The 26,797-nt window shown below is 46.0% G+C and overlaps 1 protein-coding gene across 2 annotated transcripts; it reads right to left on the reverse strand.

Annotated features, from left to right (window-relative positions):
- Window positions 1-5,338: 5,338 nt before the first annotated feature.
- LOC133448235 (NACHT, LRR and PYD domains-containing protein 14-like) lies at window positions 5,339-26,476 on the reverse strand. 2 transcript variants are annotated; one of them, XM_061726577.1, is made up of 13 exons: window positions 26,277-26,476; window positions 24,621-24,753; window positions 24,364-24,543; window positions 24,125-24,241; window positions 23,533-23,611; window positions 17,829-18,039; window positions 15,433-17,224; window positions 14,977-15,150; window positions 7,891-8,064; window positions 7,525-7,695; window positions 7,101-7,147; window positions 6,760-6,968; window positions 6,470-6,608 (listed from the first exon to the last, which is right to left on the reverse strand). In XM_061726577.1, exons 2-13 carry the CDS (start codon window positions 24,707-24,709, stop codon window positions 6,594-6,596), a joined length of 3,258 nt encoding a protein of 1,085 aa, XP_061582561.1. In that variant the 5' UTR covers window positions 24,710-24,753; window positions 26,277-26,476; the 3' UTR covers window positions 6,470-6,593. The 2 variants fall into 2 exon arrangements, with proteins under 2 accessions (XP_061582559.1, XP_061582561.1); XM_061726575.1 differs by having other exon boundaries at window positions 5,339-6,968.
- Between the last annotated feature and the right edge of the window lie 321 nt (window positions 26,477-26,797).

Below are 26,797 nucleotides of genomic sequence, written 5' to 3' on the forward strand. Positions count from 1 at the left end.
ACACATAAAGTACTGCATTTAAATGCATTTATTTCCCTCTAGTGGACATATAAGTTACTTCACTTAAATGCATTTATTTGCCCTCTAGTGGATATATAAGTTACTTCATTTAAAGTCATTTATTTGCCCTCTAGTGGACATAATAGTTACTGCATTTAATGCATTTATTTGCCTTTTAGTGGACATAATAGTTACTGCATTTAAATGCAATTATTTGCCCTCTAGTAGACATAATAGTTACTGCATTTAAATGCATTTATTTGCCCTCTAGTGGACATAATAAGTACTGCATTAAAATCCTTTTATTTGCCCTCTAGTGGACATATAAGTTACTTCATTTTAATGCATTTATTTGCCTTCTAGTGGACAGATAAATGACTGCATTTAAATGCATTTATTTTCCCTCTAGTGGACATAATAGTTACTGCATTTAAATGCATTTATTTGCCCTCTAGTGGACATAATAAGTACTGCATTAAAATGCATTCATTTGCCCTCAAGTGGACACATAAATTACTGCATTTAAATGCATTTATTTGCCCTCTAGTGGACATAATAGTTACTGCATTTAAGTGCATTCATTTGCCCTCTAGTGGACACATAAATTACTGCATTTAAATGCATTTATTTGCCCTCTAGTGGACATAATATATAAATAAACTACAGTTAATTCAAAATGCAGCAGCCAGACTCATTATCCGGTACAACAGGTGGGAACATATCACACCAATTTTAAAGTCCCCTTCACTGGCTCCCAGTCCGTTTTAGAGTGGATTTAAAAATTTTAATTATTACTAGAGAAGTCCCGATCAATCGGCCTCCCGATCGATCGGGCCCGATCACGTCATTTTCAAAATATCGGAATCGGCAAAAAAAATATCGGGAAATATTTATTTATTAAATATGTAGCAAACTGTTTAGTGTTGGCTCCAAATGTGGTTCTGTTATTGAAGGAGGGGGAGTGTTTTGTCCTGCCTGAGTTGCCGTACCGCGGTGACATAGTTCCCTTTGTTCTGGGGGGGCGGAAAAGAAAAATAAAGAAGCGGTGGCTGGGTTTATATTGACGATGTCTGGAGTATGGAAACATTTTAAAGTAGAGAGCGAAGGCAGCCCAACAGCCAAATGCAATTATTGCAGGGGGGAAATTCCGCGTGGAGGACAAAACAGGGCTTCATTTAATACAACAAACCTTATTCGCCACCTGAAGAGCAAACATAAAGACGAACACAGTCAGTATGTTGCAGCATCAGGGGCAGCGGCTGCACTGAGACAACCGACTCTTAAAGCGACTTTTAAAAAGAAGGAACCGCTGGCCGCGGACAGTGAAAGGTCCAGAACCATAACAGCCGCGATAGCTGAATTCATGGCGTTGGATGATCAGCCGCTCTCTGTGGTTGCGAACGTGGGGTTTCGCCGGCTCATGGAGATCTTGGAGCCACGTTATGTGTTGCCTTCTCGTCACCATTTTACCAAAACGGCTCTGCCTGCCGCTCAGAAAAGGCTACGCGACCACATGCAAGACAAGGTAAAAGATGTACCTGCCTTAGGATTTACCACAGACATATGGAGTTCTTCTGTGTGTCCAATGTCACTCCTTAGCTTCACGGCACAGTGGATCGACCCCAGTTTTAATTTACAACGTGTGACGTTGCACACTCAGGATTTCAGAGGGTCTCACACGGCAGAACGTATTGGAGAGGCGATCGAGGGGATGCTTAACAGTTGGGGGATAGATAAGTCAAGGGTCCATGTGATTGTGCGAGACAACGCGCGTAATATGAAGAAAGCCATGGATGATATGGAGGTAAAGAGTGTGGGCTGTCTCGCACACACACTCCAGCTTGCAGTGCACGAGGGTCTACTGTCTCAGCGCAGCGTCATTGACACTCTGGCCACCGCGAGGAAGATTATTGGCCATTTCAAACATTCCCCGTTGGCCTACTCCCGTCTGGAAGATATCCAGCGTGATCTGAAGATGGACGTCAAGCGTCTACAGCAGGATGTGCAAGTGAGATGGAACAGCAGCCTCTATATGTTGCAGAGCATCCTGGAGCAAAAGCGGGCACTGTTGCTTTATGCAGGTTCCTATAGCCTCCCAGCCACACTGACAGCCAGTCAGTGGACCCTGATGGAGAAGACAGCTGAGGTGCTGGTTCCATTTGAAGAACTCACAAAGGATGTGAGCAAGGCCACTGCATCTGCAGCTGATGTCATCCCGGCAATAACAGGTTATTTTATTTGTTTTAATAAATAATAATAATAAATAATACATTTTAATAAAATTATTTTACTTAACCACTTGAAGTTGATATGGGTACCCGGAGTCCCTCGGGGCTCAATACTAGTGTATTTTCTGTTTTCTGCTATTGTCAGGAAAGCTTCTGCTGAAAATAGCTGATCTACAAACTCGCAACGTGACGCATCACGTTGTGAGCTTGCCTATCTGCAATTTTCAGCAGTTTTCTCACAATATTCATGCTGGGGTTCAAGAGGTTAAACCATCAATTCATTTAATTCATTCAAACAGCCCTCCGACGTCTGCTGTCTCAGGAGAAGACCACTGACCAAGGGGTCAAAACAATGAAGAGCACGCTCCTAGCCGCAGTGGAGACCCGCTTTGCTGCTATAGAGGAGGAGCCACTGTACAGCATCGCCACTCTGGTGGATCCAAGATACAAAGACAGGCAAGTACAGTAAACCACTGTACTATTGAATGCAATAATTCATTATTCAAGGCAATTTCTATTCATCTATTAAGTTAAATGTAGGTCTGTTGTGGTCTTAATGGTTATATTTGTGTTATAGTTGTAAGGAAATGTATCTGACTAACCGTTGTGCTCAGCTCATTAGTTGACTAGTTGTGGTAATTTTTACATTTATCTATTTTTAGATACTTCAGCCAGTCTGACAACCTGAGGACTGCCAAGGATAAGCTCATCCAGGAGGTAGCGAAGATGGAGGAGAGAGCAGCCACTGCTAGTGAAGAACCAGAGGCAGCAGTAGCAGAGCCTACGGGCAAGAAGAAACGCAAAGAAGGAAGCAGCAGCCTGGGCAGCATCTTGGACGAGATCTTGGAGGAGAATCCACTAGAGGTCCAGTCTGTGAGTACGTCAGCTTAAGTCCAGGTACAGACCTATCTCTTAGAGCAAACCATCAAAAGGAAATGCAATCCTCTACAATACTGGAAAGAAAATGCTAAAAGGTTCCCCCCACTGGCTAATGTTGCAGCCAAGTTTCTCTGTGCCCCCTGCACCTCTGTGGACAGTGAGAGACTCTTTAGTGCGGTTTCCAATGTCCTTGATGAAAAAAGGAACCGGCTCTCAGCTGAGAATGTAGAGATGCTAATCTTCCTAAAGAAAAATCTCCACTTAAATTTGCCTGAATATAACGGTGAGAGTGAGAGTGGGAGTGGAGATGAGAGTGGAGACGAAGAGAAGTAGGAGGTAGAAACCTTCCCTTGAAAAAGTATATCCCATGTTTACATGTTCTGTTTGAACTGTGAAAATGTATATGTTCATGTTGCATTAAGCTGCTGCACTAAGGCTAAGCCAAAATTTATTTTATTCTTTTATGTGATTGATTGAGTTTTTGACTGAATGTCATTCAACTTTTATACCTAGTACATAGGTAAACTACCTCTTTTGAAGATAATTTATTTTTGTTATTGCACTATTCTGCACTTGATTTGTTTTATATATTTTGTGGGCACCAGTGCTGATAAGCTTTATTGTTTTGATGGGTACAGTGAAAAGATGTCCATGTTGGAGAGAAATAAATAAAAAGAAACTTGGGACAATTTAATTGAGTTTTAGTCCCCTTTTTTTTTCTTAATGCATTGCCAAAATGTATCTGATCGGGAAGAATTATCGGAAATGATCGGAATTGTATCGAGAGCAAAAAAAGTGATCGGATCGGGAAATATCGGGATCGGCAGATACTCAAACTCAAATGATCGGGATCGGATCGGGAGCAAAAAAACGTGATCGGGACAACCCTAATAATAATGTTATTAGCATGAACATCATACACATGAGATACTATCACATTGAACTGGCAACAAAGAAAACAGTCAGTGACATTCAGATAACATAATATAAATTGAATTTGAATGATTAGTGAAGTAAATAACACTGCTGGAAATACTCACCAGCAAACTTATAAAATATAACAACAAAGAAGTGCTTCCAATAAACAACAATATAACTTATGTTTCTCTGGACGCACACAGAACCAAAAACATCAGATTCATGACACACAGTAATATAACAGCTTCATCCACATCATCCAGCTTCTCATGATTGTCTCTCTTCTTCTACCACGATAAGCAGCACTCAGCGGGATCGATTGCAGCAGCCCCCCCTGGTGGCTGGATGTTCTTAAATCAACCACTCTGTCATGCAAACCTTCAGCCCAGTGCTACATATTTGATTATTAGTAAGTTCTGATTCTTTTTATACCTGATCATTTCTACAGATGTGGGTCTTCATGACTTGCTAAAAGTGTTATGGTGGTTGAATTTCATATAAATGGGATTTGATTTGATGATGTTCATGATTTGCTACTAAAATGTTACAGAAGTGATCATTTGAAAATGGGAACAAATTAAATTAACAAATAAAAAATATTTCATGCTGAAATATGTTTCCTAGCATGATAAATCAATTTGATAATTATTGTGAGGAAATGTTGAGGCAGCGCTTTTAATGAGTGTATATCAAATATTGTCATCAAAGGAGAACATTAATCAAAAAGTTCAATCCAGCAAGTAGCCTTTCTTGTTCAGGATCCTTGAAGTAGCTATCGGATCACAAAGGTCAGTGATCCCGATTTAGTTGCAGCTTCCAGACCAGTTTGTTCCTCCCGTTTACAACATGGAGCGGCGCATAACAAGGAAGACAAGGCTTTAAAACCCCTCTTCAGAAAACCTACGAGTTACATCATGGAGGGTTTGTCCAGTTCTTCTTCTACAATCTAAGAACCATATAAGGACATAAATTGTTGTTGATTTCTCCTTCTACCGACAAATATACTTAAAAATCATTATAGTACAGTGTAAAATCAACAAGGCCGACCCCCGGGACCCTAAACATGAAGAAGCAGTTCTAGATAATGGATCGATGATTTTATTCATACAATAAACTTGCATACAAAAAAAAACTTTGCCATGACAGAAACCTTTTTTTTTTTCTCTTGTCTGCACACATATTAATGATTGATACCATGACGGTAGAAACCAAAAGCATATATATGTGCATTATTACTATATTTAATATATATACATATATATACGCATACATATGCGTACACATACATAAATATACACATACAAACCCAGTGATTTTTTTTTTCTTTTTTTTGGGGGGGGGGGGGGTGACAACATCCACTGCCAATCCAGGAAGCAGGAACACACGGAAACACACACACTGGAAATCTGCAACAAAAAACCACAAACAGAACACGAAACCGGCACGGAGCCAACCAAAACAACAACAGCAATCGACCTAAATCTTGAGATCTGATCGCAGTCTGAGCTAAGCTACCGCTACCGCTACCAAAGATCCTCTATACACAAGATAGCACATTGCCGTTACTGCCAATGGTATGGAATGGTATACACTGCCAGTCTCCTAAGTGGGCGTGGCCGCCCGTCTCCCCACATCGTTTTGGAACATACAACACTAGATACAGTACAACTTTCTTCCAAAAGTACTTAAATAATAAAAATAACAGTATTATTTAGCAAAGAAGCAAGTTTTATTTTAGTTTTAAACTTAATTTTATCGATGGGAAAACGATGAGAGCCAAATCTCGCGAGAGTGTGTTGCTCAGACAGAGACAGGTCTCAAACAAAGTTCATTTTCTCCTAATCTGTCGGTCTGAAAATTGCCATTTTGGTGTCAGAATGTTAAGGAGGTTTGTGGCTTTTGGAAAATGGGTCCCATATTTACTTAGGTTACTATGGGGCGAAGGAATTGGTAATAATCTGTGCTCACGTTCACTTTTCCCATAGGACTCAATAGACTCAGGACCTACTTCCGGTCTCCTAAAGGGGCGTGGCAGTCACGTGACACAGGTACAGGAACTCGAACCTTAGTGGGCTGTCTCGGTTTATAGAACGTCTCTGCCGCTACCTAACCCCAAAAACTAGAGAGCCAGCATGCAGGTGAACAAGCCAGTGTGTATGTCTATGTGTGTGTGTGTGTGTGTGTGTGTGTGTTTGTGTGTGTGTGTGTATGTATATGATCATGTGTGTGTGTGTGTGTGTGTGTGTGTGTGTGTGTGTGTGTGTGTGTGTGTGTGTGTGTGTCATTCAGAACAGTTTCACCAACATGTGATTCAGGTGTTCTGATGGAAACAGAGAAAGACATTTACAGACTCAAGTATCTGTCCAACAGAGACAGTTTCTCTGACAGGAGGAGACTCTTGAGACTGAACTCAACACAGAGACACTGAAGAACCAGGATCGGACCTGAACCTGAACCCAGGAGAGAGAGGTTCAGTGAATGTGGTGTTGAAGGTGTGGAGGTGGATCAGTCTGTCAGAGGAGACGCTGTAGAAGGACAGAGTTCCAGCAGGAACGTCCACATACACTGCTAGTCTGTCAAAGACTGAGGAAGAGGAGGAGGGAGATGTTACACTGTTATTGTGATAGACAGAGTACAGACCATCATCAGAACAGTTCAGACTCCAGGAATGTTTGTTCCCTCCAAACCTACTGTTACTATTCATTTCTTTCCTGCTGATTCTTCTGTAACTCACTGATACAGAAACTCCTCCGCTCCACTGGACCTCCCAGTAACAGCGACCCGTCAGAACTTCTCTACACAGCAGCTGAGGATAGTAATTAAACCTGTCTGAATGACCAGGATATGACTGATCCTCCTCCACACACATCATCTTCCTGTTGTTGTCAGACAGTTTGATGCGTTTGTGGACTGTGTTTGTGTCGACGGTGAGTTGACAGGAATCTGATGGAGAGAACAAACAACCCAGCTGCAGTTATTATATTGATCTGTCATTGATCATTGATGGACTCATGAATGAGTGATGTGTCAGTAAGAAGATTCTTGAACGTGTGAATGAAATAAAAATACACTTACACTTCCTCAGACCTGGTGTCAGAAATCGTTGTCCAGAAGGCTCCACCCTGAAAGGAGGAGGGGGGTCAGACGATCTCAGTCTCTCTCAGCAAACATGGACATTAGATGGCTCTCACACACTGATGAAGGAACAGTCCAACACTTGGACAGATGCACTTGAATGCAGAATCTCTGAAGTTGAATGAAGGTGCAGCTGTTATTGTGCTGTGATGGGCCTGAAAACCACACTGCTGTGGTTGTGGGATGTTTACTGGGTCAAGAACGGCTCAGAGTTGTGAATCTATCAGCTCTGCTGCAGCACGAGATGAGCTGCAGCAGCTCCATCTGCTCAAAGATCTCTGCTCAAAGCCAGAGAAACACAAAGATGATGTCCACAACAACACCATGAAGAGTCCAGCAAACTGATGTCCTTCTGTCTTCCTACCTGAGAGTGTCCAGCCTCCAGCGGGGATCCTCCAGTCCAGACAGAAGCTTCCCTGCTGACTTTCCTGGATGGTTGTAGCTCAGGTCCAGCTCTCTCAGGTGGGAAGGTTTGGACCTCAGAGCTGAGACCAGAGAAGCACAGCCTTTCCTTGAGATCAGACAGCCTGAAAGCCTGCAGACACACAACACAACACACATGCAGAGACTCTGAGAGAACTGCTCTGAGACTAAAACTGACTCTGTGCTCGTGTTCACCTGATGATGGCGCTGAAGGAAAAGTCAGAGGATCAGCCGAAGCGCATCAACAATCTTTCAATATCAACCACAGTTGTAACGGTCAACAGTTGAACACTTGGTGGATTCTGACCTGAGAGACTCCAGGTGACAGTGTGGACTCTCCAGTCCAGGACACAGCTTCTTCAGTCCTGAATCCTGCAGGTCGTTGTTACTCAGGTCCAGTTCTGTCAGACTGGAGGACTGAGAGCTGAGAACTGAGGACAGAAGTGGACAGATGTCCTCTGAGAGGTTACAGTCACTCAACCTGCAGAGGAGATTAAAGAGAGATCATGAGGTTATTTAGGAAAGTTTGTGTATTACATTTCATGTACAAGACAACTCAAAGGGCTTAAGATAAAAACATTAAAAAAAATGACTTGAACATTTAAGAACTTAAATGCAGTAATTAAAGGTATAGTCTGTAATTGTATTCAAAAACATTTATTGTTACACTGGTTGAAATTCCATCCTGAGAGTAGCCAGTGAATAATGTGTTCAGAAAAAGGAAAGAAAACAATCCGACCTCTCTGACAGCTTTAATCCTGTAAAAACTCTGACCAATCTGTTTTTTGCACACCGAATGGCACGGATTGGTCAGAGGACCAGAGGATTGGCAGGGGGGAAAGAACTAATCAGATGCCTTCATCTTAAGTCCCGCCCACGCCCCTGTCTGTCCCATGCGCGCACTCGTCACGTCGAAAATCTTGCCGGAAAACTTCACACACTCGAGTCACGTTTGCTGAAGAATGGCGCAGAAAACGAGAAAACGCAGCCAAAAATACCACCTCCCTAGTATGGTGGTCTGTGGGGATGGAGGCGTCTCCATCCCGGCGAGGGCGGCAAGCGCCGGTGCGGGTGGCGGTGCCATGCAGGCTCTGGAGCCACGGCAACGCCTTAGGGTACGCCGTAGTGTACGCCGTAGCCTACGGCGTAGGGTACATGGTGACGCGCACCATTCTGCATTGGTGTAACGCGGAACCATAAATCAGCCTTCAGTGTGTGCTCTGTCTGCTGTTCTGAACTTCTCTGTTGTGCTCATTTTGCTGGGACGTCGGGTCCCTCCGCCGAGACACAACTTTTGCGGTATGCGTTCATTGTTGTGTCTAAAAATGATGCGCAGTGCCCACCCAATCAGAAACGGTACAGATATTCTGTGATATTTTTTTATATTTATAAAAAAACAAAATGATAAAAAAATAAAGGATCCCCATAACTTTGATTGGGTGGGCAGGACGCACATTTGGGTGGGCACAGCCCACCCCTGCCCCCCCCCCCCCCCCCCCTAAAACCGGCCTCGCTTACAGGTGAATGAGACATGGGGTAGTTTTGTTGAAAATGTGGTGTCCAAAATGTCCTGGAAAACTGGACTCCTGCAAATGCGCGTTCCCCAAAGTTTGTGGGGGCGTGGCTTTGGATGGAGCGCTGACGGGAGGGGGAGGAGGGGGTGGGGCTTAGAGTAGGTGCCACTTTCAAATCTTGCTAGCTCTCCAACATTACTGACTATACCTTTAAAGACAGACAGACATAAGTCAATAAAAAAGGTTTTCAACTTGACATAAGGCTATAGAGAGTTTCAGCATCCCTACACCAGACAAAACACCAAGAAGTTTATCATTTTTTTCGGACATTTTCTGTTGCCTCCATGGTGAAGTAACTTAAAACAGAGGCAATGAATCACAGAGCGATGGTGGTGTGGAGTGAATTACCAGACCTTTGGACTTTAGATAATATGATATGCTTTAAGAAGAAGCTCAAGTTATTTTTGTTTACTCTGGAGAATAAAATGGACTGTTAGGAATTGATCTATTAATTTGTTTATCGTGTTGACACTGTTTCATTTTCCTCTATTTCTTTTGTGTTTGTTTGTGTAGTTTTGCTGAAAGGGTGTGGGGGGTGTTAAAATGTGAACAGCACATGATTATTTGTTCTATCTCACACTGTCCAGAAAGTTGTCCATCCATCCATCCATCCATCGTCCGCCGCTTTATCCGTTCCCGGGTCGCGGGGTCAGCAGCCTCAGCAGGGATGCCCAGACTTCCTTCACCCCAGACACTTCCTCCACCTCCTCCGAGGGGAGTCCGAGGCGTTCCCAGGCCAGCCGAGAGACATAGTCTCTCCAGCGTGTCCTGGGTCTTCCCCAGGGTCTCCTCCCGGTGGGACATGCCTGGAACACCTCCCTAGGGAGCCGTCCAGGAGGCATCCGGTACAGATGCCCAAGCCACCTCAGCTGACTCCTCTCAATGTGAAGGAGCAGCGGCTCGACTCCGAGCTCCTCCCGGGTGACCGAACTCCTCACCCTATCTCTAAGGGATCGTCCAGCCACCCTGCGGAGGAAACTCATCTCGGCCGCTTGTATCCGCGATTTTGTCCTTTCGGTCACTACCCAAAGTTCGTGACCATAGGTGAGGGTACGTGCGTAGATTGACCGGTAAATCGAGAGCTTCGCCTTTCGACTCAGCTCCCTCTTCACCACGACGGTTCAGTACATCGACCGCATAACTGCGGACGCTGCACCGATCCGTCTGTCAATCTCCCGCTCCATCGTTCCCTCACTCGTGAACAAGATCCCGAGATACTTGAACTCCTCCACCTGAGGCAGGACTTCTCCACCCACCCGGAGAAGGCACGCCACCCTTTTCCGATGGAGAACCATGGCCTTGGTTTTGGAGGTGCTGATTCTCATCCCTGCCGCGTCGCACTCGGCCGCAAACCGCCCCAGCACATGCTGAAGGTCCCGGTCCAATGAAGCCAACAGGACAACATCATTTGCAAAAAGCAGAGATGAAATCCTGAGGTTCCCAAACCGGATCCCCTCCGGCCCCTGGCTGCGCCTAGAAATCCTGTCCATAAAAATTATGAACAGGACCGGTGACAAAGGGCAGCCCTGCCGGAGTCCAACATGCACCGGGAACAAGTCTGACTTACTGCCGGCAATGCGAACCAGACTCCTGCTCCAATCATACAGAGACCGGACAGCCCTTAATAGAGGGCCCCGGACTCCATACTCACTCAGCACCCCCCACAGAATGGCACGAGGGACACGGTCAAATGTCTTCTCCAGATCCACAAAACACATGTAGACTGGTTGGGCAAATTCCCATGAACCCTCGAGCACCCTGCGGAGGGTATAGAGCTGGCCAAGTGTTCCACGACTGGGACGAAAACCGCATTGTTCCTCCTGAATCCGAGGTTCAACTATCGGCCGTAATCTCCTCTCCAGTACCCTGGCGTAGACTTTCCCGGGGAGGCTGAGAAGTGTGATCCCCCTGTAGTTGGAACACACTCTCCGGTCCCCCTTTTTAAACAGAGGGACCACCACCCCGGTTTGCCACTCCAGCGGTACTGTCCCCTTCCTCCATGCGATGTCGCAGAGGCGTGTCAACCAAGACAGCCCTACGACATCCAGAGACTTGAGGTACTCGGGGCGAATCTCATCCACCCCCGGTGCCACTGAGGAGCTTAAGAACCACCTCAGTGACCTCGGCTTGGGTGATGGATGAGCACGCCCCAGAGTCCCCACTCTCTGCTTCCTCAGTGAAAGGCATGTCAGTCGGGTTGAGGAGATCCTCGAAGTATTCCTTCCACCGTCCGACGATGTCCCCAGTCGAGGTCAACAGCTCCCCACCAGCACCATAAATGGTGCCGGCAGAGTACTGCTTCCCCCTTCTGAGGCGCCGAACGGTCCTCCAGAATTTCTTCGAGGCCGACCGAAAGTCTTCCCCCATGGCCTCCCCGAACTCCTCCCAGACCCGAGTTTTTGCCTCCAGGACCGCCCGAGCTGCGGCTCGCTTGGCCTGCCGGTACCCATCTACTGCGTCAGGAGTCCCACAGGCCAACATAGCCCGGTAGGACTCCTTCTTCAGTCTGACGGCATCCTGTACTTCCGGTGTCCACCACCGGGTTCTAGGATTGCCGCCAAGACAGGCACCGGAGACCTTGCGACCACAACTCCGAGCCGCCGCGTCGACAATGGAGGCAGAGAACATGGTCCACTCAGACTCTATGTCCCCCGCCTCCCCCGGGATCTGAGAGAAGCTCTCAGGGAGGAGGTGGGAGTTGAAGATGTCCCTGACAGAGGGCTCGGCCAGACGTTCCCAACAGACCCTCACAATCCGTTTGGGTCTGCCCGGTCTGTCCAACCTCCTCCTCCGCCAGCGCATCCAACTCACCACCAGGTGGTGATCAGTTGACAGCTCAGCCCCTCTCTTCACCCGAGTGTCCAAGACATGCGGCCGAAGGCCAGATGAAATGACAACAAAGTCGATCATTGACCTCCGGCCTAGGGTGTCCTGGTGCCACGTGCACTGATGGACACCCTTATGCTTGAACATGGTGTTCGTTATGGATAAACTGTGACTAGCACAGAAGTCCAATAACAAAACACCACTCGGGTTCAGATCGGGGAGGCCGTTCCTCCCAATCAAATGCGGTTAGCTGGCTGAAAAGTTATTTGTCTCAAAGAAAGCAGAGTGTCTATTTTAATGGTAGTTTTTCTACTGCTCTAAATTTACAATGTGGGTTGCCACAAGGGAGCTGCCTAGGTCCTCTCTTATTTTCTGTTTTTATCAATGACATGCCTTTGGTTCTGGACAGGGCAGCCATGACCATATATGCTGATGACTCCACTCTATACACAGCCAATGAGAATATTGCTGAACTTAACAGTGCTTTGCAGTGTAATCTTGATTTGGTGTCTGAATGGGTAGATAAAAACAAGTTAGTTTTAAATGTACTTAAAACTAAATGCATAGTCTTTGGTTCTAGTCACTCTTTGAGCAAAAAGTTACAATTATCTCTCTCATTGAGAGGTATTGCACTAGAACAAGTCAACAACGTAAAACTTTTGGGCCTAACACTAGATCAAAAACTGGCTTGGACCACACATATTGATAACTTAGTGGTTAAAATGGGCAGAGCCGTGTCTGTGATCAAGCGCTGTTCCCACTTTTTGAATGTTCATTCTATGAGGCAGATTACTAACTCTTTGGTACTATCTCACCTGGACTATTGCTCTATGGTCTGGTCATGCGCTGCTAAAAAAGATATTCATAAACTTCAGCTTGTGCAAAACAGATCTGCACGTATGGTCCTTGGCTGTCCGTTCAGAACCAATGTTAATAAAATGCACAACAAGCTCAACTGGTTGAAAGTAGAAGACAGGCTGTCATCCAATCAGCTCATTTTCTTTCGTAAAATGTGTATTACATCTAAGCCCCGATGTTTATATTCTAAGATGTGCCACGCTGATGAAGTTCATGATCATTACACAAGGCAGGTAACCATGGGTATTTTTGTACTACCAGCTGCAAGATCATGCTCTATGCAAAAAACTGTTCTGTATCGTTCTATTTCTTTATGGAATAAGTTGCCGGATTGCTTAAGACACAGTACTTCTGTAATGGTTTTTAAAAAACATCTTAAAAAAAGTATGTTGGCTGAATACCATTAAAGTAAACAATTAGCAGTCAGTTAGGTTTTTACTAGGGTTTTTGATTTCATAACATGTAGAATTCTCGTTTTGTTTTGATCTCATGGATACCATGTTTAATTTCAATCTGTCTTGACTTCTAAACATGTTCTAATAGTCTAAACCAAGCTTTGATTGTGTGTTATCTCTAATTGTACCTAGTGATGATTTTTAGAACAGTGTTCTTGTAACACCTGACATTGTCTTATTTTGATTTTATTTTCAATGTTTTGTGCATGTACATTATTTTCATTGTTTTGTGCATGTACGGAGTAGGATGGGGTTGTGTGGTGGGAGGTGGATGGGTGGGTCGGGATTTTGGAGTGCTTAGTATAGTCCAAGCTCATTCAGTTTTATTCACGTAGTAATGTACAAATTTTATATATGTTACATTTATATGTATTTTATGTGTAGACCCCAGGAAGACTAGCTGTTACCATGGGTGACAGCTAATGGGGATCTTAATAAACAATAAACAATAAACAATCAAGCCTCTCCAGGTATCACTGTCATTGCCCACGTGAGCGTTGAAGTCCCCCAGTAGAACAATGGAGTCCCCAGTTGGAGCAGTATCAAGTACCCCTCCCAGGGACTCCAAGAAGGCCCGGTACTCCGCACTGCTGTTCGGCCCGTAGGCACAAACAACAGTGAGAGACCTTTCCCCGACCCGAAGGCGCAGGGAAGCGACCCTTTCGTTCACCGGGGTGAACTCCAACACATGGCGGCTGAGCTGGGGGGCTATAACCAAGCCCACACCCGCCCGCCGCCTCTCACCCTGGGCAACTCCAGAGTAGTGGAGGGTCAAGCCCTTTTCAAGGAGCTGGGTTCCAGAGCCCAAGCCATGTGTGGAGGTGAGCCCGACTATCTCTAGCCGGTATCTCTCAACCTCACGCACAAGCTCCGGCTCCTTCCCCCCAAGCGAGGTGACATTCCATGTCCCCACTGTGAGGGTTTTGGTCCAGGGATTGGGTCGTCGAGGCCCCACCACGACTGCTACCCAGCCCACAATGCACCGGCCTGCCATGGTCCTTCCTGCGGGTGGTGGGCCTACGGGAAGGCGGGCCCACGTCGCCATTTCAGGCTGAGCCCGGCCGGGTCCCACGGGCAAAGACCCGGCCACCAGGCGCTCGCCTACGAGCCCCAACCCCAGGCCTGGCTCCAGGGCGGGGCCCCGGTGACGCCGATCCGGGCGACGTAACAGTCCTCCGATGTTTACTCTTCATGACAAGCTTTGTGAACCGCTCTTAGTCTGGCCCGTCACCCAGGACCTGTTTGCCATGGGAGACCCTACCAGGGGCGTAATGCCCCTGACAACATAGCTCCTAGGATCACTCGGGCACACAAACCCCTCCACCACAGTAATAAATATTTTAATAAATTGAAAATATTTATTATTCTTTTTAAATTGAGCTATACATTTGAGTTTTCTTAATATTTTGTTTGAGAGTGTGATGAGAAAAGGTAAATGCCATTGTGCTTATTGTAATGTTATTTTTTGTACTTTGAGCAGGTGTCCTAGTGTCTGTTGTTTCTGAGTTGTGAGCATTTTGTTCATGTATTTTAATTAATGATAATGTTGTAATTAAGCTGATGATTCTGATGAGACCCCAGAGAAACTGCTGTGAAAGGTCAGCAGTTAATGGGGATCTAATAAAACAACCAAGCAAACAATTCTAATGGTTAACAGTTGAACACTTGGTGGATTCTGACCTGAGAGACTCCAGGGGACAGTGTGGACTCTCCAGTCCAGGACACAGCTGCTCCAGTCCAGAATCCTGCAGGTGGTTGCTACTCAGGTCCAGTTCTGTCAGACTGGAGGACTGAGAGCTGAGAACTGAGGACAGAAGTGGACAGATGTTCCCTGAGAGGTGACAGTCACTCAACCTGCAGGAGATTAAAGAGAAACCATGATGTTATTTAAAAGTTGATGATGTCATTTAACAAAGAGGTAAACTATATAATACCAATGAATACTGATTATTTCAACTAATAATCAATAAGTATTGATCATAGTGATCGCTGCATTTCCCTTCTCTGCATGTAAAGTTTCCTGAGATTAATCATTGATCAGAACTGGTCTTAGTGGAACAGTGTGTTTAACTGGTTTCCTCCAAGAACACAACATGTGATTGTAATTGAAACAGATGTGTCCGTGTTCGTCCTTACACAACTTTCTTGGAGGCTTGGACCACCGGCAGCAGCCTCCGTAGAACCTCCTCTGAAGCTGAGAACTTCTTCAGGTCAAACACCTCCAGATCTTCTGATGACAGTAGGATGAAGCCCAGAACCGACCACTGAGCAGGAGACAGTTCATCTGTGAAGAGACGTCCAGACCTCAGGGACTCTTGGACCTCCTCCACCAGAGACCGATCGTTCAGTTCATTCAGACAGTGGAACAGGTTGATGCTTCTCTCTGCAGACAGGTCCTTGCTGATCTTCTTCTTGATGAATTCAACTGTTTCCTGATTGTTCTGTGATCTTCTTTGTTTTGGTTCCAGCAGACCTTGCAGGAGGTTCTGATTGGTCTCCAGTTTGAGACCCAGGAGGAAGCGGACGAACAAGTCCAGGTGTCCGTTTGGACTCTGTAAGGCCTTGTCCATAGCTGTCTGATAGAGGTCAGTCTCTGCCCTTTTTTTAAACCACTTGGAGGTGTTTCTTTGTTCCTCCAGCAGGTTGACTCCAGACTTGATGAAGGTTTGATGGACATGAAGAGCAGCCAGAAACTCCTGGACACTCAGATGGATGAAGCAGAAGACCTGGTCCTGGTACAGGCTGCTCTCCTCTCTAAAGATCTGGGTGAACACTCCTGAGTACACTGAAGCCTCTCTGACATCGATGCCACACTCTCTCAGGTCTGGTTCATAGAATATCAGGTTTCCTTTCTGCAGCTGCTCAAAAGCCAGTTTTCCCAGAGATTTGATCATCTTCCTGCTCTCTGGACTCCAGTGTGGATCCGTCTCAGCTCCTCCATCATACTTGACCTTCTTCAGTTTGGCCTGGACCACCAGGAAGTGGATGTACATCTCAGTCAGGGTCTTGGGCAGCTCCCCTCCCTCTCTGGTCTCCAGGACGTTCTCCAGGACATTCTCCAGGACCGTAGCAGTGATCCAGCAGAAGACTGGGATGTGGCACATGATGTGGAGACTCTGTGATGTCTTGATGTGGGAGAGGATTTTGGTGGACTTCTCTTCTCTGAACCTCTTCCTGAAATATTCCTCCTTCTGTGGGTCAGTGAACCCTCTGACCTCCGTCACCATGGAAACACACTCAGGAGGGATCTGATTGGCTGCTGCGGGTCGTGTGGTGATCCAGAGACGAGCAGAAGGAAGCAGGTTCCCCCTGATGAGGTTTGTCAGCAGCACATCCACTGAGGTGGACTCTGTAACATCAGTCAGGACCTCATTGTTGTGGAAGTCCAGAGGAAGTCGACTCTCATCCAGACCGTCAAAGATGAACACGACCTGGAATTCTTCAAAGCTGCACATTTCTCTGGTTTCAGTGAAGAAGTGATGAACAAGTTGCACCAAGCTGAACTTTCTCTCTTTCAGCACATTCAGCTCTCTGAAGGTGAATGGAAGCAGGAACTGGATGTCCTGGTTGGTCCTGCCTTCAGCCCAGTCCAGAGTGAACTTCTGTGTTAGGACTGTTTTCCCGATGCCGGCCACTCCCTTCGTCATCACTGTTCTGATTGGTTCATCTCTTCCAGGTGGGAGTTTAAAGATGTCTTCCTGTCTGATGGTGTTTTCTGCTCTGTCTGGTTTCCTGGAAGCTGCTTCAATCTGTCTGACTTCATGTTCATCGTTGACCACTCCAGTCCCTCCCTCTGTGATGTAGAGCTCTGTGTAGATCTGCTTCAGAAGGGTTGGGTTTCCTGCTTTAATAATCCCCTCAAACACACACTGGGACTTCTTCTTCAGCTTAGACTTCAACCGCTTTTTACAAACTGCAGCAAAAGAACCTTAATAAAAGTGGAAAAAAGAAACCAATTAGTGTTTTATAAAGTTCAACTTCATTCTCCTAAAGAATCAGGATGTGAACCAACACCGATCGACTCTAACGTTACGATGAGATGTACAGTATTGAGAAGAATCACTTTTACCACCAAAACACCTCTGAACATTCAGGACGTGGAAGTGACAAAAACATCTGGGGGTCCTGGAGTTTCTAGTACCAGGATGTTAGCAGTACAGCCCTGATAGGTTGTGGGTTTGTGGCTTGTTGTGTTCTTGTTATTGTTATGGTGTCTGTGAAGTGGATTTTCCAGGTTTAGGATTTGAAAATACCAGAAGATGATCTGATCCAATAATCTGTAGAACCATCAAGACAATCTGGAGTTCAGCAGGATTCCTGGAAGAGGAACACCAGGACTACAATCTTCCAGTTATCTTGTGGTGTTGGTCAGTTAAACATATTCATGCTGTCCTATACAGGGTGCGTGCTACTCTAGGGGGATTGTACCATGTGGGGGCGAATGTTGTGGGTGATCTGTGAATGTTGTTCATCTCCTGAGGCATTCTGGGTCATTTATCCAGCAGCTTAAATGTTCATAGAAATCATCTTACTTCTCTGGAGACGCTTAGCCAGCTCCTCCTGCTTCATTCTCCTCAGGAAGTTTACTGTGATCTTCAAAAATGCGTCACTGCACCTCCTCCTCTGCTCTTCATCCTCACCCTGCATCACATGCTCTTGGGATTCTGGGTAATCTGGACTCAAACCCTTCTGGATCTTCTTCAGCTCGTTCTTCACAAACAGGACAATGTTGTCCTCCAGCAGCTGGAACAGAAGACCACATGAAGGACACAATCAGACTAAAACCACGGAGACAAACATCAGGTCCATGTTGGACAGACTGACAGACCACTGGTGTCCAGAGACCAGCATGGAGACTGTGAGGTTAATCAACCTTTAAACTTGTTTTGTCCTTACGAAACTGTCACATGCTCTGTCAACAGAAGTCAAGGCAGCCACTTCCTGATCTACTCAGGGTTTGGACTGTTCGGGTGACATCTGTCTACTGTGTGTCAGGAATCATTCACACGTTATCACTTCCACCCATTGTCTACTGTCACTGTTCTGTCCTTATATGGTCATTTCCTTTCAAGTTTCTTAATAAAAGCATAATGCAGGAGGAGGGTACTTTGGGGAAGCTCAGGAGTTCTCAATGAGGGCCTCGTTGCCCTGCACTCCTCTGCTCTCCCCCTTCCGCAGAAGTGCGTTAAAACCATTCCAAGTCAGTCTCTGTGTCTTTCCTCGTTATGAATTTATGTAATGTTGATTTAGACCTAACATTTTCTGGTGCCGAAACCCGGGATCCCAACATCTGTGGCGTCGGCACGACGTAGTATCAAGCAGCCGTTCCGATTCCAGCAATGAGGCCATGGTCCTGCGCCGATCCGAGGCCCGGTGACGGGTTCCCCAAGCCAGGAAGGGCACAGAGACTGGGTAAGAAATGCTCCTCTCGATAAATACCTGGGGTATTAAATGTGTTACTTTAATAGATGCTAGCCTGGGGTTAGCCTGCGGTCTGGGACCCACTAAAAGTATCAAATGTGTAAGCGTTGGTCCACGGGTCTGGGACCCATTGTGAAAAAGTCAGGGACTTCACCAACGCCAACGGGTCTGGAACCCAACAAGAGGAGGTTTTTATTGGAATGGGTTTTTCGTCTATGTCTGTCTTGTCTAATGTTCTTGTTTAATGTTCATGACTGGAACTGTCATTGACAATGTTGGGGTTTCCAAAATTGTGAAGCAAAGTTTCAATTGTTCACTAAATTGATCAGCGCTAAAACCAAACTGTCAAAAATGGAAACTTATGGGCTGAAAGAAACTTAAAGTAAAAAATAACTGGCTAAAATAGCAGACGCGTGGTTAGACTGAGACTTATTGCGAGCTTAAAATAATTCCAAAGACACTTAGTCGACGGGAGACATCCCTAAAACTAGGAAATAAAAAAGATTGTGACAAAATATTGTGCGAAATAATATACGGGAACTTAAAAGATTAAAATAAACTTAAATTTTAAATTTAAGGCTAAAAGCAAAACTGATTAAACGTTCAAAATGGGACAAGTTTCCAGCAAAAGCATAAGAGATTTGATTTGATGGAAGATTGGAAAGTGGAGAAAAGGGGGCTGCTGCAAAAAGCTGCAGCAGGGCCAAAGGTCCTGGTGTAGTGTGTGAGTGTAAATGGCTACAGCAGGGTGTGTGTAAACAGCTGCAGTGTGTGTGTGTAAGAGTTCTCCTTGTTGCCTGTCTAGCTGCATGGGTGAGGCTTGGTGGATCCAGAGTGAGGTGATCCTCTCATTTGGGGACTAGATGTCCGTGAGTGTTGAAATTTTCTATGGGGAAGTTTTTTTTTAAAATGATACAAATAACTGGCTTCTTTAGAAGGTGTGGTATGTGTCTGACGAGGGAGACTTTTTGTCTGCTGGGCAACACAAGACCGTCAGAGACTAGTGTTTCAAGTGAAAAGCTCCCCTCTTGAGGAGGCACAGAAATGGAGTAATGAAGCTTTTCTATCATTCTAAGCCCTGAATGGAGGCGTGGTGATGTAGAATTGTAAAATTGGGGTTAATGCACCGGTCGAATGGTTGCAGATCACTTTTGTAATACTGTATTTGACCCGGATCGTATGGAAATGTAATTCTTGCCATTGCAAATATGAGATGTGTATGTGTTATGGAAACATATCAATCATTTTTCTTTATTGTTTCTGTCGTGAAGTCACGTACTGAAGATTGACAGCTTCTTCAGGTTGGGTTTCGTCCCATAAAATGGGCGCCGCTGTGTTTTATATACAGTGGAGGGGCGTGTTCATGAGCCTACTGTTAAATGCATGTCAGTGACATTTTACACAGAAAGGAGTGTGTGGAGAAGAAACAAACCCGCTGTGCAATTATTTTAGACAAGGGAACTCTGAGTCCACACCAGATGTGATCAGTGTGGAGTAGGGTTTGTAACACTAAGTTATTGGTTATATACATAAGTTCACTGAGGACTAGTGTTTTACGTTGCAGGAGAGTTGCTGCACAGACAGTTTTGTCTGTGAGGCATCCGAGCATGAACGGCCAGGACCGTTATGTGCTTAACCGTTTGGTCACTGGACCGTCATGTTGTTAACTTGTGTGTTGTTACTTTCATAAAACCATAACCCACTGGGGTTGAAATAGGAAGTTCTGTAGGCCTTGACTAAGGTAAAAGACAGAATTTAACAGGTTTTGCCACTTAGTTAATCTAAGGTGACGCCAGGGGGGATCTGAAGGACATAGAGATAACCGACCCGTAGAGAACAATTAAAGTTATTCTATGCAACTTCCTAGAGCTAGCAAGAATTTTGAAAGAGGCACCTCTAAGCCCCGCCCATTCGGCCCGAATGATACGGATTGGTCCAGGTCCAGGAAGGGAAAGAACCAATCAGATGCCTTCATTTTAAACCACGCCCCCCCGCCGTGTCCCATGCGCGCACTCGCTTCCAGCCGCCCGTGTCCACTTCCCACGGGTCCTCCTGGGCTCACAGTGTCCCAGTGTAACCCCCCTCCCTCGGAGGGGCCACGGAGCCCAGCAGTTATTTCCAGAGCGGCTCGGTCCCGATGTGTGAGAGCGGGAGCAGAGCGTCGGTCCGGGCTGCTGCTGCAGCAGCTCCTGCAGCAGCAGCAGCCCGCCGGGACACGAAGCTGTATGGGGTCCCGAGCTGCCGGGACCCCATACAGCTCGGAAGCTGTATGGGGTCTGTGGTGATGTAGGCGTCTCCATCACGGCGAGAGCGGAGAGCGCCGGTGCACGGCACCGCAGCGGCTGGTGGAGCGCTGCGCCAGCCGGGGACGCGGCGGGAGCACACACACACGTAGCCACAGCTACGCCGTAGGGTACGCCGTAGGGTACGCCGTAGGGTACGCCGTAGGCTACGCCGTAGCCGTGGCTTTAGAGCCTGCAGCGCACCGCAGCGCTGCTGTGCCGTGCTCCGGCGCTCTCCAGGATGGAGACGCTGGTGGGCACGATGCACGTTTGGGTGGGCACAGCCCCCCCCTGCCCCCCCTAAAACCGGCCTCGCTTACAGGTGAATGAGACATGGGGTAGTTTTGCTGTAAATGTGCTGTCCAAAATGTTTAATAATCGTATGCGCGTTCGTGTTTGTGGGGGCGTGGCTTTGGACAGAGCGCTCGTGGGTGGGGGCGGGGGGGGGGGGCGGGGATTAGAGGAAGCGCTACTTTCAAATCTTGCTAGCTCTAGGAAGTTGCATAGAATAACTTTAAGTCAGACTGCCGACTTGCCAGGATGCAAAGGTCAAGATGTGGGAGATCCACTTATCTGGGGAGAAGTCAGGACTGGCAGCGGTGACGAGACCCCCACCTCTGTTGACATCCAACTCAAATTCTAGTTGAGTTAACAAACCAGTACCTTCGAGAATACCTGTTCCCCCTGGTGGCTAAATTGAGCCATGGGAAGTCCCATGTCTCAAACAGGAGGGAGGCAGGGTATAGTACACAAAGTATTAAGTATTCAAATACCTACTTTAAAAATTTTTGTAGGAGCTGTCTAACTTATTACAGACATAACACGCAAGGCAATATCAGACCTAAGAGAGGTCAGTGTCCCCAAGGGACCTATCCATTTGAAGTTATCCATATGGATTTCATTGAGTTGTCCAGAAGTGGACAATACAAAGTGCAGGCCTAGTGGAACGAACTAATGGCACTGTTAAAGCTAAGGCTCAGCTCAGCTAAGGCTAAACCGAAGAGAGACCCACTCTCGATGTGGATGAGTGAACTGTTTGCTGAAAAGATGTTCAAAGTTCTTGTAAGCTGCCGCTTTCTCCTCTCTCTCCTAAGCAGGAGCTGCTGAAACCAGGTGGCCAGATCCTGATTCAAGTGGTGAAAGGTCATCACCACGCTGGGACGGCCCGTCGTGGTCCAGACTGCGACCCCGACAGCAGTAAGGGTGGCTGAACGATCTACGTGGGTTCACCAGTCACAGTGCGGGCTAGTAGAACTTTCCAGACCTTGAGTAGTCCGGAAGTCGGATGGTATCAAAACCCTTGTCCGCTGAAGAACTCACCTGACGCCTACTTGACAGCCACGGGCCTGAAGAAGATGACTAGCCCAAACTGACTGGCTACAACAGACTGGAGAGGAGTCCGAGAGATGGAAGAACGGTTTCCACTAATGAGTAATGCTGACATGTTAGGAATTGTTCCTCAAAACTCTTTACTTACATTGTTGTTGTAATTTAGGCTGTACGTCCATCCCTGATGAAACTGGTGCTGAAGGTAAACCAAAGGTACTAAAGCTATAGCCGGATTACGTCAGTTGGCCAAAGTCGTGTCAGAAGACAGCCACTCAGCAGGCACCACTTTTTGGTCCTGGCTGACCTCTTCTGAAGTCTACTGCCAACAACTCTAACAACAAGGATGTTTATGATGACACTGGAGTGTAGACTGTTTCATTTTGTTTACTGTGAAATGCTTTAAGCTTGAACGTGTCTTGGCCTTTTCAGAATGAGTAACCGCTCACAAGGAGGGTCGTAGAGGAATTTTGCCCGATATAACCTGGGTTTTCGCCTCTTCCTTGACATATAACTACTCGTTAAGTGTTATAATCTCCCCTTGCAATTTCTTAAATGTTTGAGGCTGCTATTCTAAGCATAATGGACGGATCTTAGTTGAAGTTTCAAAAGGACAACAGGAGGGAATTGTGAGGTTAATCAACCTTTAAACTTGTTTTGTCCTTACGAAACTGTCACATGCTCTGTCAACAGAAGTCACAGCAGCCACTTCCTGATCTACTCAGGGTTTGGACTGTTCGGGTGACATCTGTCTACTGTGTGTCAGGAATCAATCACACGTTATCACTTCCACCCATTGTCTACTGTCACTGTTCTGTCTTTATATGGTAATTTCCTGTCAAGTTTCTTAATAAAAGCATAATGCAGGAAGAGGGTACTTTGGGGAAGCTCAGGAGTTCTCAATGAGGGCCTCGTTGCCCTGCACTCCTCTGCTCTCCCCCTTCTGCAAAAGTGCGTTAAAACCATTCCAAGTCAGTCTCTGTGTCTTTCCTCGTTATGAATTTATGTAATGTTGATTTAGACCTAACAAGACAAACATCAGATCCATGTTGGACAGACTGACAGTCCACTGGTCTCCAGAGATCAGCATGGATACAAACACCAGGTCCATGTTGGACAGACTGACAGTCCACTGGTCTCCAGAGACCAGCATGGAGACAAACATCAACAGAACAGGTGGAGAAGCAGTTGTTGTTCATGTACAGACCTGAAAGATGGAGTCCAGCTGTGTCTGATGCTGCTGGATAGACGGACCACTGTGAGACTCTGAGATCTGCTGGTCCACTCTGTGGAGGAACCAGGAAGAATTAGCTCACATCATGTCTTTCCTCACAGAGACAAACAGCAGCTGAAGGTCCATGAAGTCCTGTTTGGATGAGGATAGTCCATCAGAGGACTGGTGGTGGTGAAGGTTTACTAGTCCTACTGATCAACCAAGAACGTACCCATGAACTCAGTGAGAGCTCTGCTCAGTCACATATTCACAAGATCCAGTTCTGCTCCAAGAAAAGTTATGACAGCAAGAAGACGAACAACTGAGAGAGACATGAAGCAGCTGAGGAACTCTGGATCATCATCAGGATCAGTCCTCTGGAAGGTAAGACTTCCAGATGTGTCAACCAGAGGAAAAAGCTCCTGGCAGGAGATGAAGATCTATGAGGAGGAAGCTCAGATCACCATCAGGTGATGGAGGACCACAGGGGTCCAGGACTACATGATCTACTCAGGGAGAAACATGTGGACATTTCCTAACATGAGGACTGATTTAAATACATTTAAGGCATTTAAATACATCTCACCTCTCTGAAGAAGAATGTAGATCTCCTTTAAAGTTAAATAATCTATCATTTGAGTTGTCACTCTTCAAGGACAAACAGCTGGGTTCATGTTCAAGAGAGTTTCCTTTCTGATGAACCCTGATAGAAGACAAAAGTTCAAAATGTTATACAGATACAAACATAAGTTATACAGATACAAATATTTAGTCTATTCAAAAAGTATTAAATATAAATCATTGCCAGCTTTTAGATACACTCACCTCTTTAGAGCAGAACGTTTCTTTTCATCTCTTTTAAATTCAATTAACCAGCCCCTTGAATGGTCGCTCTTTGAATACACACAGCTGGGTCCAGGTCCAGGTCCAGGTCCGGGTTCAGGTCCAGGTCCAGGTCCAGGTCCAGGTCCAGGTCCAGGTCCAGGTCCAGGTCCAGGTTGATTCCTGTAATAATGATGTTTGGTGAGTCTTGAGCTCTGACATGCAGAAGAGTCAGGGACAGTTAGAGATGCTCATCTCACCTCTGAGCTTTGCTCCGACTCTCATGTTCCCCACACAGAGAGGTTTTAGAGGGAGGGACTCCCTCCTCTCCGTCCTCACACTGGTCCATTCTGCTGAATTCACGTCCACATCAGCTCACACACACACCTTCATCTGCAGAGGAAACACACATCAATGGTGTTGGACACAGATCAGCTGATCCTGCTCTGGTTTGTTCCTATTTTTTTTGCTTCTACTGAGCAGTAGAGGTTACTTGGCTCTATTTTAATTTCCGTTTCTTTCGTATCCTTCAAATGTTGGAAAGGGTTCCAAGTGATCAATAACATAACAAGACATTGTCACGTCAGACGTTGGCTACTGTAGTGGTAGATGGCCATCTCCCGAAATCACCCAGGGGGAATCCAGCAGGACTACTGGAAGACCCGCCTGCGGTCCAGTGGTCCGCAGCCTCCCCTAGACCCCGGTCCAGCACAGAGAGTCCAGAGAACCCAGAGGATCGAGGACAACTACTGGAAATCCACGGCGGCCCAGCATCAGCAGCGATCCAGCCGATGCCTAGACCTCCGCCTGCCAGACCACCCTACCTCACCATCAGCCCAAGTGATGTGGATCAGATCTCAAGATTCCTGATCCACCCTTTTGAGCAGGATATACACCTTAACGATCTTTGCATCAAAATATGTGCTATGACTACTAGAGTTTATTCGTCCCTGCTGTTGGGTCTGACCCCTATGGCCCGTAAGCAGGTCCAGAAGATCAGAAGCCTTGCTTATAGTCATAAGTACAGGCTACATCTGAAAGAAATTAGAGAAGAGAATGAGAGACTGACTCAGCAACTAGACCACGCCAGACATACAGCCATCACACTGCAAAGGAAGGTGGGACAGATACAGGCTGCTCATGATCAAGCCCAGCAAACCATGACACAGCTGTAACAAGCCAACAACACTCTTCTTAGATTCTGTCAAGCCAGGCTGCAACAACAGACCACAGCTGTCAGCGGAATGGAAGCCGTACTGAGAAGGGGGGTGGAGGGAAACCTCCTCACCTCAGCAAGAATCCTATGATCCCTGAGTAAGAGGGCAGTAAGGGAAGGGGATAGGGAGAATGAGCTAAAGTGGAATAAATCATGACTGTTGGTAACACTAGAAACAAAATTGGTAATAATTACCTATAGATAATGATTAAAGATTAAGAAGTGTGACCAGACTATGTGGGTCTGGCCCAGTGATATGTTTGCTAGTTCATAGGCACAGTTAATAAGTATATTGTTATCTAACAATATGGGCGCGTCCGCCTCAGGAACGGGCGCGTCCGCTTCAGGAATGCAGATGTAAGTTGCTTTGGCTAAAAGCGTCTGCTAAATGACTGTAGTAGTAGTAGGAATAGTCCTGTTCAGGCTGGGATGTCAGATTTACATTTAATTCATGGACGACTTCTAGCTCCCACTGCCTCATCATTTTATTATCTCCAGATGACCTTTAGTGTGGTACACGCCGACCAAAACAATGTCTTGACTGTTCATTTAAATGTGATATCTTTTCTCTTGATTAGAAGTAAGAGCCAACAAAGTTCTACTCTGGCTGTCTTAGCTGTGTTCATCTGATTAGTTAACTAAGTTAATGCTCATCACCATGTTTTAATCAGCTAAGGGTAAGAAAAACGTAGAGCCTTACCTGGACGGGTGATTCCTGACATCTGGTCTCGGTGGTACAGGTTCCCAGAAAAGTATGTTTTAACATTCAGAACACAGTGTTCCCGGGAGAAGTCTTATCAGTCTGTGTGTCTTGTGTTAAAATACCTACGGTGTTGTTAATGCAGGTGGAACAAGGAAGCGTGTTAGGACAAAACTCGACTTACCTGTTAGTCAACTGTAAAAGACACTTCCTCTTTCTGAGTGTGTGATGCAGAAAGATAAACATAGAATCTCCTCACCCCTTCATATATCAGTATATTACATGAAGTAATTTAAAAGATCCTACTGGGCCTACTGTTATTGGTCTTTTGTTAGTTGTGAATTTATGGTCGTCATTCAAAATAAAACCTCACACTTCACAGGGAAGTCCACAGCGGCCCGGGAGGGAAAAACCTCCAACCACGGCAGACATCAGTTCCAAAGTTTCAAAGGGTTTCTGTAGAAGAATAAATGATGGTCCTTGAGATTGCTTTTTCTTTATTTTTTAAAGAATTAAAAGTT

This window comes from Cololabis saira, chromosome 8 (genome assembly GCF_033807715.1).
Source record: "Cololabis saira isolate AMF1-May2022 chromosome 8, fColSai1.1, whole genome shotgun sequence".
Lineage (NCBI taxonomy): Eukaryota > Metazoa > Chordata > Actinopteri > Beloniformes > Belonidae > Cololabis > Cololabis saira.